Genomic DNA, 11,923 nt, shown 5'->3' with positions numbered 1-11,923 from the left:
TGTCTTCCCAGCCCTGCTGCCAAGTTTTTATCGAGGAGTTTTCAAGGAAACATTCAAATTGCACAGAATTAAAAATGAGTGTTTATAGGCAGAGAAAAAGGGGTTTTTGCACTGGGGTGGGGCAGATCTTGGGAGGGTGGGAAACCAAGGAAAAAAAATCCAGCCCCAGCTTTAGGATTTTACAAACAAACAATGCACTCTGGAGGTTCTGAAAAGAAAAGAATTAATTTTTTTAAATTCTGGTGTTAATTGGCACGTTGCCTCCTGGAACAACAACACCAACAACAGGAGCAGGTCGGTAGAAAAACCCAAATTCCATCCTTTGCATCCCTGGCTCCAGCTGCAGCCAGCTGTGCACGCTGCTGTGGTTTGCATTTTGGGGCCACCAGTGGCACTGGCACCACAGAAGCTGCTCAGAGCTCCCAGGGGTTTTCCATCCTGTGCAGAACATGGAATTTTTGTGATTTTTGCTGCCCCCTCGGGCTCCCTTTTTGTTCACTGCTTGGTCTTGGCTGCATCTCTTTTTCCTGTGGGGTTCACAAAGAATAAACATTTTCTTGCAGAGAAAAAGAAATCATTTTAATTTGTTTTTTTTGGCTTTTTTAACTGCCCTGATGTGGAAGCCCAAAGGAGAAGTCTGGTTTGTTATTGCAGGTGAGGTTTTCCTTTTGCAGCAGTGAAGCAGAAGGAAGAGCAGCTGCTTTTGGGTTCCAATCAATAAAAAATCAGCAGCTTCCCCTGTGTGGGGGCTCTGAGAGCAGGGGAACCAGGTCACTTCAGATTCCTGGAGTCTGGATTTGGCCTTTGGCCTCTGTCAGGCACGAAGCAGGAGCAGCTTCTCCTGCTTTCTGTTTCTGCCCAGTTCTCTGTGTTGGAAAATCTCTTTTTTTTTTGGAGTCCTGCAGTGGATTTGGGGTGAATGACCTGGATTTTCCCTCTTGGCTTTGGCTCCTGGGGTTTTGGGCCTCCAGGTCAAATCCTTCAGGCAAAGGGAATTCCAACCTCCTCTGTCCCAGGATCCTGCTGGAGGCACTGCCAGGGCTTCCCTGAGGAGTTATCATCATTATCATTATTATCATTATAATAATTATTATTTAATATAATTAATTTTTAATATTTAATTTTATTTTTATTATATTATTATTTTAATTTTCATTATTTATTATTTTAATATTATTATATTATTTTAATGTTATTAGTTTTATTGATTTTATTATTTTTAATTTTTTATTTATTTTATTTTATTGTTTTATTGTTGTTTAATATTTATCAATATTATTATTTGACATGATGATGTCCTGCCACTCCCGTGCCCAGGAGCTGCTCCAAACTTTTATTTATTTTATTTTATTTTATTTTTTAATATTTATCATTATTATTTGACACGATAATGTCCTGCCACTCCCGTGCCCAGGAGCTGCTCCAAACATTTCATTTTTGAGGACATTTGTGTGCAACAGATGGATTTTCTGCACTCTAACCCCAAAAATCTCCTTCCAACAGCACAAAGTGTGTGTTTGGTAGAAAATAAAGAGAAATTCCTTGGTGCCCTGTCCCCACCAGCCACGAGAGGGCCCAGGACGCCTTGGATGAGCCTGAGCCCCAATCCTGAGCTTTGCCCAGCCTGGAAAAATCCCTTTTTTCCCTAAATGTGACACCTGGATGTGGCTCCCCAGCCTGAAGGGAGAGGGAGCTCGGCTCAGAGGGCTCAGAAATCCCCGGATTTGTGCTCGGGTTTGTGCCCACAGCGGCCAGAGGGAATACCTGAACGAGTCCAGTTGTACATCAAATACCTGAATAACTCCAGTTATACAGCAAATACCTGAATAACTCCAGTTTTACATCAAATCCACTTTTCCATCAAATACCTGAACGAGTCCAGTTGTACAGCAAATACCTGAATAACTCCAGTTATACAGCAAATCCAGTTTTACAGCAAATACCTGAATTACTCCAGTTTTATAGCAAATACCTGAATAACTCCAGTTATACAGCAAATACCTGAACGAGTCCAGTTTTACAGCAAAAATACCTGAATAACTCCAGTTTTACAGCAAAAATACCTGAATGACTCCAGTTGTACAGCAAATACCTGAACGAGTCCAGTTGTACAGCAAATACCTGAATAACTCCAGTTATACAGCAAAACCTGTTTTACAGCAAATACCTGAATAACTCCAGTTTTACAGCAAATCCAGTTTTACTTCAAATACCTGAACGGGTCCAGTTTTCCAGCAAATACCTGAATAACTCCAGTTTTACAGCAAATACCTGAACAAGTCCAATTTTACAGCAAAACCAGTTTTCCAGCAAATACCTGAATAACTCCAGTTTTCCATCAAATCCAGTTTTACAGCAAATACCTGAATAACTCCACTTTTCCAGCAAATTCCTGAACAAGTCCAGTTTTACATCAAATCCACTTTTCCATCAAATACCTGAATAACTCCAGTTTTACAGCAAAACCAGTTTTACAGCAAATACCTGAACGAGTCCAGTTCTCCATCAAATACCTGAATGAGTCCAGTTTTACATCAACTCCAGTTTTCCATCAAATACCTGAACAAGTCCAGTTTTACATCAAATCCACTTTTCCATCAAATACCTGAATAACTCCAGTTGTACAGCAAATACCTGAACGAGTCCAGTTCTCCATCAAATACCTGAATGAGTCCACTTTTCCATCAAATCCACTTTTCCATCAAATACCTGAATGACTCCAGTTTTACATCAAAACCAGTTTTCCATCAAATACCTGAATAACTCCAGTTGTACAGCAAATACCTGAATAACTCCAGTTTTCCATCAAATACCTGAACGAGTCCAGTTTTATAGCAAATACCTTAATAACTCCAGTTTTCCATCAAATACCTGAATGACTCCACTTTTCCATCAAATACTCTGGCACCTCTCCCTGCTGCTGTCCCCAGGAGTCACAGAACCCAACATTTTCTGATTCTCTGCATTCCTGTGTTCCAGCCCTGCCCCAGCTGAGCAGGAGCTGCTCTGGTGACTCTGCAGGGACTTTAATTGTTGTGTCACCCCCCTTGGCAGAGACTCAGCCTGGCACTGCTGCCAGGGCCACCCTGATTTTGGTTTTTTTTCAATTATTTTTGGGTTCCTGCGGCTCTGGGCTGAGCTGGGGCTGTTCCCTCCCCTCCAGGTGGGCTCTGAGCAGCAGCAGCTCCTCCTCTCCCCATCCCAGAGCAGTCTTTGCCTGCCTGCAGCCCTGCTGTGCCTGGGATTGTTCTGGGATTGGGGATGTGGGATTATTGCAGCACCATTCACCCCCGGAATGGCTGATCCTGGTGTTTGGCACTTCATAATCTGCATAACTGCAGCTCCAGCACCTCTGGAAAGTGCAGTGGGATCTGAGCAGCTCCTCCTGCCCTGCCTGGCAGTGGGATTCATTAATTTCCCCCCTAAATGACAGCACGATGCATCCTGCAGCGGATTATTGCAGCACCATTCCCCCCCGGAATGGCTGATCCTGGTGTTTGGCGCTTCTTAATCTGCATTAATTGCAGCTCCAGCACCTCTGGAAAGTGCAGTGGGATCTGAGCAGCTCCTCCTGCCCTGCCTGGCAGTGGGATTCATTAATTCCCCCCCTAAATGACACCTGTTGCTGCAAGTGCAGCCAGTGCATTAATTAAAGCCTTAATTATCAGAGGCAGCCAATGCTCCCTAATGAGTGTTTGCTGCAGAGTTAATGTTTGATTGGGGAAGGTCACCTGGGGGGAAACCTGGCTGGGGGAGAGCAGCTGAGGGCACGACCAGTCCTGGATCCTCCTGGGATCCCAAAAAACCTGGAGGAGGAGGAGGAGGGGCAGCTGACACAGCCCGGGGTTTAATGCAGGGGGAGGAATTCCAGCAGGAATTTCAGCTCTTCTGGGATGCCCTGAGCCAGGCAGGGGCACCTCGCTGTGCCCGGGGGGTTGGGAGGGCTCAGGAATGGGCAGGAATTACCAGGAATGGGCAGGAATTATCAGGAATAGTCAGGAATGATCCCATTCCAGAGGCGCCCAGGGAAGCAGGGTTGCTGCCTTCTGCCACAGTCTGTGCTGAAATGATGAGAGAAATGTCTGACAGTGATCTGTGCTGCAAAGCCTGCCTGGGCTGGGGCTGCCACCCCAAAATCTGCTTGGGCTGGGGGTGATGACCCCAAAATCTGCCTGGGCTGGGGCTGCCCCCCCAAAATCTGCTTGGGCTGGGGGTGATGACCCCAAAATCTGCCTGGGCTGGGGCTGCCACCCCAAAATCTGCCTGGGCTGGGGCTGCCACCCCAAAATCTGCTTGGGCTGGGGGTTATGACCCCAAAATCTGCCTGGGCTGGGGGGTATGACCCCAAAATCTGCCTGGGCTGGGGGGTATGACCCCAAACCCTGCCTGGGCTGGGGCTGCCACCCCAAAATCTGCCTGGGCTGGGGCTGCCACCCCAAAATCTGCCTGGGCTGGGGCTGCCACCCCAAAATCTCTGCCCAGGTTGGGGTGTGACCCCAAACCCTGCCTGGGTGGTCCTGTTGGAGCTGCAGGAAGAGTGGAATCTGGCAGGATGGAATTCTCTGGAGCCTGGCAGGGTGGAATTGTCCCAGCTGGAGCCTGGCAGGAGCCCGGTGCCCAGCCCTGCTCTGTGATGGCTCTGCTGGGCCCAGCTCCTGGATTTATGGATCCCCGAAAGGCTGGAGCAGCAAAACCCCCCCCTGGCTTCTGGCTGGAGCTGAGCTGTGCAGAAACCCCTGGAATTCCCAAGCCATGGCTGCAGCTCCTGCATTTTCCTTGGCAACGCTTCCCCAGGTGCTGATGGGATTGCCAAAGAAAATTGGAAGGGAACCTGGGATGGAGATGGGGATGGAAATGGGATTGGGGACGGGGATGGGATTGGAAATGGGATTGGGATTGGGAGCAGGATTGGGGATGGGGATCAATGGGAATGGGGATGGGGATCAATGGGGATGGGAATCAGTGGAGAATGGGGATGGGGATCAATGGGGATGGGGATCAATGAGGATTGGGGATGGGGATCAGTGGGAATGGGGATGGGGATCAATGGCAATGGGAATCAGTGGGGATTGGGGATAGGGATGGGGATGGGGATCAATGGGAATGGGAATCCATGGGGATTGGGGATGGGGATGTGAATCAATGGGAATGGAATTGGGGATGGGAATGGGGTTAGGAATGGGGATGGGGATCAATGGGAATGGGAATCAATGGGAATGGAATGGGGGATGGGGATGGGGATGGGGATGGGGATGGGGATAGGAATGGGAATGGGATGGAGCCCAGGGTCATTCCCTGCTCAGCTTTCTCCTGGAGCATCACCAGCTGGGCCCTGCCTGTCCCTGTGACCAGAGCAGGCCAGGAAAATTCCTTTTTTTCCCACCCTTTGCTCCCTGCACGTGGCCCAGGGGAGCGGGGGCAGCACCCGGGGCAGGGCCCACGTGCAGGGGAGGATTTTTATTAATTATTCCTTAATTGTGATGGAGCAGCTCCCAGAAACAAAGGCAGGTTGCCATGGGAGCAGCAGCAGCAGCAGTGACGGTGTCACCCCGGGTGTGAGATGCTCTCCTGCTCCCAACAATTCCTGTGGTTTTTGGAAAAACACCCTGGGGAGGGAGGGGGGCTGGGACAAAGCTGGGGTCCCCTCACCCCAAATTTGTGCCTAAGGGGAGGGGGATGGGGGGCTGCAGGTGAGGCAAATTTGGGATGGGGATTTGGGAATGGGAATGGGATTGGGGGTAGGGATGGGATTTGGGATTGGGAATGGGGATGGGATTGGGAATGGGGATGGGATTTGGGATAGGATTGGGGATGGGATACAGGAATGGGATTGGGATTGAGATGGGAATGGGATGAAATTTGGGATGGGATTGGGGATGGGATGGAGATGGGGATAGGATGGGAATGGGGATGGGATGAAATTTGGGATGGGATCGGGATTGGGGATGGGATTTGGGATGGAATGGGAATGGAAATGTTCCTTCCCCGCCCAGGGCAGCCAGCAGGAGAGCCCAGCGTCAAAGAGGGGCTCAGGAACTGCCTCAGAGGATTGGTCTGGAATTTTTGTCAGGAATAAACTGAGATCCTGGCCGGGACAGGGAATGGGAGAGCAGGAACGCTGGGAATTGGTAATGCTGCTTTAATGAATGCACAAATTTAAATTATCAGAGAGCAGCAAAGAGCTGCAATAATAAATGCTGGGAGCTGAGCTCTCCCTGCCCCTGTGCCAGGCAGAGCTGACCTTTTAACCCTTCCATTTTAATGAACTTTTGGGGCCTGCCTTGCCCTGGGAATTGTGGTTTTAGGGACGTGGCCAGTGCTGGTGGATCTAAAGGAAAAATCGAGCAAAAAGGGAATTGTGCCACCCAAACCTGGAGAGGGGCAGCTCCAGCATTCCTGACTGGCCTTAAAACCTCCCCTGGGCTTCCAAGGGGAGCTGCAGCCCTCTGGGAGTTTGGAAAACAGGCACTTAAATGGAGTTAATGATGAAAAAAAGCATTTTAATCAGGAAAGCAAAGACAAAACTGAGCCTTGGTTCTGCTTCTCAGCCAAAGAGGGTCCAGCAGCTGAGGGCAAGGTGAGAACTCTGGCACTGCCCAGCAGAAAAAACACATTTTCCACCTTGTTTCTGAGGGAATTTTTAACAATAATGAGGTGAGGTTTGGGTTTGATTTTGGGGTTTTTATTTTGCCTTAATAAAAAAAAAATCTGATTTTTTTTGAGTTTAAAAAGGATTTTTGTGTTTTCTACCCCTCCCACCTGCACTTCTCCTGCCCAGCAGCTGCTGAGGAGCCCAGCCCTGTGTCTCTCTGTCCCTCTGTCCTCCTGTCCCTCTGCCCTGTGTCCCTCTGTCCCTCTGTCCCCCTGTCCCTGTGTCCCCCTGTCCCTCTGTCCCTGTGTCCCTCTGTCCCTGTGTCCCCCTGTCCCTCTGTCCCTCTGTCCCCCTGTCCCTCTGTCCCCCTGTCCCTCTGTCCCTCTGTCCCTGTGTCCCTCTGTCTCTGTGTCCCTCTGTCCCTGGGCCAGCAGGAGAAGATTCCACCACGGGAGCAGATTCCAGTTTTTCTATTAAAAGCTCCAAACCCCAGAGTCAGCTCCTCCCCCAGATCCAGAGATTAAAAACCAAAAACCAATAAAAAAGTCACATTTCTCTGCTGGCTGTGTGCATTTTTGAACTCGTGCTCATCATATTTCCAACCACAAAAATCCCAAATCCTCGTGCTTTGATGGAGATTTTTTTTTTTTTTAAGCTGAAAACATCACTGGGGGCTGTGGAAAACTCCAGGGCTGCTGAGACCAGGCTGAAGCACAGCCAGGGCTGGAAATGGGACCTGGGCTCAGCGTGGCATCTTTATTTTCTGTTTCACCTGGCTGGCACCCCTGGCACTGCCCTGCTGCTGGCAGAGCCATCCCAGCTGGGGCAGGGGACACTCAGGGATGTCCCAGCACACAAAAACACCCAGCAAAGCCCAGGCTGGGCTAAGGAGATTATCAGGATTAACCACGGTGCACAGAGATGTTTACAATTATTATTAGCTCCAAAATCTGCCCCAGCAGAGCGGCCCAGGCACTGCCCATCTGTTGTTTTACAGCTGCTTTTGTTCCTGCCTGCACCTTCAATTCCGTGCTCTGCCACAGCCAGGCTGGGAGTGACACCGGCAGCAGCAAAATCTGCCCCTGGGGATGCAGGGGAGGGGGAAACAGCAGGGAAAAGGGGAAAAAAACAGCTTGGAGGGAGAGAAATCCTGAGTGCAGGAGCCGGGGGGCAGCCCCGGGGGGTTCCTGGGGGGCTGAAGGGAGGCTGGCATTGGGACACAAAAGTGCCACACCGTGCCTTCCTGCACAGCTTTTCCCTGGGACCAGCCCCAGCGGGAGAGGAACCCGAGGGCAGTGCAGCAGAACCTGCAAAACACAGAGAATCCAGGCTGCGGGGCTTGGCTGCTGCTAGAATGAGTGTTTGGTGTCAAACCTCGGCTCCCAGCTCCAGCCTGGCGATTCCAGGCCATCCCAGCAGTGTCCCTGGCTGTCCTTGGCCATTTCAGCAGTGTCCCTGTGTGTCCCTGGCTGTCCCAGCAATGTCCCAGCACTGTCCCAGTCTGTCCCAGGCCATCCCAGCAGTGTCCCAGCACTGTCCCAGTCAGTCCCTGCCCATCCCAGCAGTGTCCCAGTCTGTCCCAGCACTGTCCCAGTCTGTCCCAGTCCATCCCAGTCTGTCCCAGGCCATCCCAGCAGTGTCCCAGTCTGTCCCAGTCCGTCCCAGTCCGTCCCAGTCTGTCCCAGGCCATCCCAGCAGTGTCCCAGTGTGTCCCAGTCTGTCCCAGTCCGTCCCAGGCCATCCCAGCAGCGTCCCAGTCTGTCCCAGGCCATCCCAGCAGTGTCCCAGTGTGTCCCAATCTGTCCCAGTCCGTCCCAGTGTGTCCCAGTCTGTCCCAGTCTGTCCCAGTCCGTCCCAGTCCGTCCTAGCAGTGTCCCAGTCTGTCCCAGTGTGTCCCTGCCCATCCCAGCAGTGTCCCAGTCCGTCCCAGTCTGTCCCAGTCTGTCCCAGTCTGTCCCAGTCCGTCCCTGCTGGAGCTGCTCCCTCCTGCGCCCTCAGCAGCCCCGGCACACTCAGCTCTTTTTCGGGCAGTATTTGGTGCTGTCATATTTACAATGCCCTTTCTCCATAGATTCCCAAGGCATGTTAACTGACTCATTAACAACCTGTTAATGACTGCGCTAATTGGAGTCCCGAGCAGGCCCATCAATGAGATTTGCGGGCTGCAGAGAGGGCCGGGTGTCGTTCGGGCGGGGGGAGCTGAGGTGATTCCTGGGCTGAGCCGGGGGGGATTTGGGGGTCCTGGGGACAGGGACACCCCCTCGCCAAGCTCTGCCGAATCAGGGCCAGCAAATGCCAGCGAGAGCCCGTTTGGAGCCGCTGGGGCTGTTTCCTCCTTAATGAAATGTCAGAGAAGGGAAATGTCAGCAATTGGTGTTTTTATCACCCAGGAGGGAGACAGAGCCCGCTCCGCCGTTTTTTGGGGTCTGACACAGTGGAGGGAGCTCACATTTCCCTCGGGATCGCCTCTCCCCACCCCAGAGCTGCTGATTTGCCAAGAACGCTTCGCTGAGAACACGAAGAGAGAGCAAAGCCCGGCTTTGCTGCCTTGGTTAATTAAATCCTGCAGCAAACGAGCAGCCAGCCACCCTCCGGCCACCGGCCTTGGGCTGCGAGTTCCGTGTAAAGATCGCTCCGAAAAATTCAGGGACAGCTGGGAAAACATCAGCAGCACCAAAAAAAAAAAAAAAAAAGGGGAAGAGGAAAAAAAAAAAAAAAAAAAAAAAAAAAAAAAAAAAAAAAAAAAAAAAAAAAAAAAAAAAATCAAAAAAACCGCAGGAATTTCCCCGAAATGCAGAAGAATCCCCGAAAAGCGGCGTTGGTCTCATTGTGATGCGAAGCAGCCGGGATTCCTCCGTGTTTCCTGCAGAAAAAAAGGGATGGAGCTGGAAATTCCTGAGTTTGGGAGAGCTGGGAATGCCCCGGGGTGGGGACAGGGGACAATAATCGCGACAGGGATGGCTGGCAGCCGGGGCAGCCCAGGAGAGCCAGCGAGGAGCTTTCCCCAAAACCTCTGCGGGCTCTGGACTGCGTGAAATAAAAATAAATTCAAAAATTTGACTTTCCTTCCCTGGTCCTCAGGGCCTGCCTGTCCCGGGGTTCCTCCCCTGGAGGAGAGCCGGGGATCCCACCCTGGGAAATGGGTGTGGAGCAGCACTTTGCAGCTGCTTTCCTATTTTTATTTTATTTTTTCCCCCCCAAAACAAGGACATTTTAAACTCCAGCCGTGACTTCCTGGGATGGACTCAGTGGGAAACTGCCCTGGATGAGGCAGCAGGGCCGGGGGCTTTGCTGTGCCCTTTGGGGGACACCCCAAAAGCAGCTGCAGGGCCAGGACGGGCTGGTGGCAGCTGGGACCCTGTGGAAGGAGCAGGGTGGCATTCATTCAGGCACTGATAAATGCAGAATTCGGGAGGGAAATCCACACCTGCAGCCGGAATTCATGGCTCTGCCGGAGCCGGGCAGGGGCTGGAAGCAGGAGCCCCGCAGGGCTGAGCTCATCCGTGATTTACAGAAACATTTGAGCCTGGCTTAAACCCCTGCGGCTCCCAGGTCTGGGCGGGAGCTGCCCGTGAGCAGAGATGCTCGCAGGGGGTTTTGCACCGGGCTGTGCAAGGGGTTCAATTTGTTCCTTACACAGCGATTTTTGGGGGATTTTTGGGAGATTTTTGGGGGATTTTTGGTGTTTGCCTGCTCTGAGCTCCGGGAAGTTTCTCCTTTCCAGAGTTGTCAGCGTGCCCAGCTCACCCTCGTGTGCTCAGATTCAAACCAGGCACTCGGTGGGGACGGAGCCGTGGCTCCATCCCAGTCCAGACCGGGATTTTTGGAGTCCCCCTCTGGTGTCCCAGGGACAGGAACTTGGTGTGACTGCCCTGCCTCAGCCCCCAGCTAGAAACCCAGAGGGGCACGTTCGATTTGAGCAAAAAAGGGGATTTTTAATGACACAAATGTCTCTGTCAATAATAGGCTTTGGGAGGCATTCCCCCAGCTACAAACCCAGAGGGGCACGTTCGATTTGAGCAAAAAAGGGGATTTTCAATGTCTCTATCAATAATAGGCTTTGGGAGGCATCACTGTCCAAATCCCGAATTTGGGGTTTAACCTCCTCATTATGATCCTTTCATTTCAGAAAGCCTGCAAGGACTTTAATCTTCCATTCAATTCCGTTCAGAGCAGGCGGTGACACGGCAGGACATCCCGATGTCCCAGCCCATCCTGGGCCACCAAACCCCTCCTGCGGCAAGCTCAAATTTTTTGGGGTCACCTGGGCATGGAGAGAGCGGAGGGGGTTCCTTACCCCGAATTTTAGTAGGGAAAGAGGGGGTCCCTGCAGAGCTGCACCCCCCAGACGTGTGGAGGAGGGATTTGGGGGCAAGATCTGGGGAGAAGCAACCCCCGAATTTGGGGGGCACCCACAGCCCCTGGGTGTGGCTGGGGCACGGTGTCCCCACAGTGCTGTCACACCTGGGGGACCCCGAGGAGTTTTGGGGACCCTGCAGGGCTTTAGGGTCCCTGCAGAGCTTTGGGAACTCTGCAGAGTTTTGGGGACCCTGCTGAGTTTTAGGTCCCCGAGGAGCTTTGGAGACCCCATGGAGTTTTGGGGACCCTGCACGGCTTTAGGGAGCCCGAGGAGTTTTGGGGACCCTGCACGGCTTTAGGGTCCCTGAGGAGTTTTTGGGGACCCTGCACCAATTGAGGGTCCTCGCAGAGCTTTGGCGACTCTGCAGAGTTTTGGGAACCCCACACAACTTTAGGGACCCCGCACAGTTCCTGGGTCCCCGCAGAACTTTTGGGACCCCGAGGAGTTTTGGGGAGCCGGCATAACTTTCGGGACCCCACACAGCTTTAGGGACCCCGCACAACTTTCGGGACCCCGCACAACTTTCGGGACCCCACAGGACTTTCGGGACCCCGCACAACTTTAAGGAGCTCCGCACAGTTTTGGGGACCCCGCAGAACTTTTGGGTCCCTGCGGAGTTTTGGGGACCCCGCACAACTTTAGGGACCCCGCACACTTTTTGGGACCCCGCAGCGCTTTGGCGCCGCGGGGGTGCGTGGGCGTGGCGCAGGGCGTGGCACGCTGACGTCACCGCTCATTTGCATGGCCCCGCCCCCGGACGCGGTCAGCGCTGGCGCCGCAGGAAAGTTTGCGTTGGGGCCGGGCCGGGCCGGGCCGGGATGGACGCGCTCAAGTCCGCGGGCCGGGCCCTGCTGAGGAGCCCCAGCGTGCACAAACCGCCCTGGGCCGGCGGGAGGCACAAGAGTGAGAGCCGAGCCCCGCATCCTGCCCCCCCACCCCCCCCCCCGCCCCCCCCCCCCCCCCCCCCCCCC

The 11,923-nt window shown here is 52.7% G+C and overlaps 1 protein-coding gene across 2 annotated transcripts in view; it reads left to right on the top strand.

The window, feature by feature from the left end:
• Window positions 1-11,711: 11,711 nt before the first annotated feature.
• The window catches only part of LDLRAP1 (low density lipoprotein receptor adaptor protein 1), a 16,058-nt gene continuing 15,846 nt past the window's right edge, over window positions 11,712-11,923 (top strand). For both annotated transcript variants that reach the window (XM_041417437.1, XM_041417436.1), the window contains exon 1: window positions 11,712-11,855. In XM_041417437.1, the coding sequence (XP_041273371.1) occupies window positions 11,771-11,855 (85 nt within the window). In that variant the 5' untranslated portion in view covers window positions 11,712-11,770. The remainder of the gene's footprint in view (window positions 11,856-11,923) is intronic.

Source organism: Onychostruthus taczanowskii, unplaced genomic scaffold, assembly GCF_017590055.1.
Source record: "Onychostruthus taczanowskii isolate IOZ18803 unplaced genomic scaffold, ASM1759005v1 scaffold56, whole genome shotgun sequence".
Lineage (NCBI taxonomy): Eukaryota > Metazoa > Chordata > Aves > Passeriformes > Passeridae > Onychostruthus > Onychostruthus taczanowskii.
The sequence above is the reverse complement of the archived record's forward strand: the minus strand, read 5'-3'. Positions and strand labels throughout refer to the sequence as shown.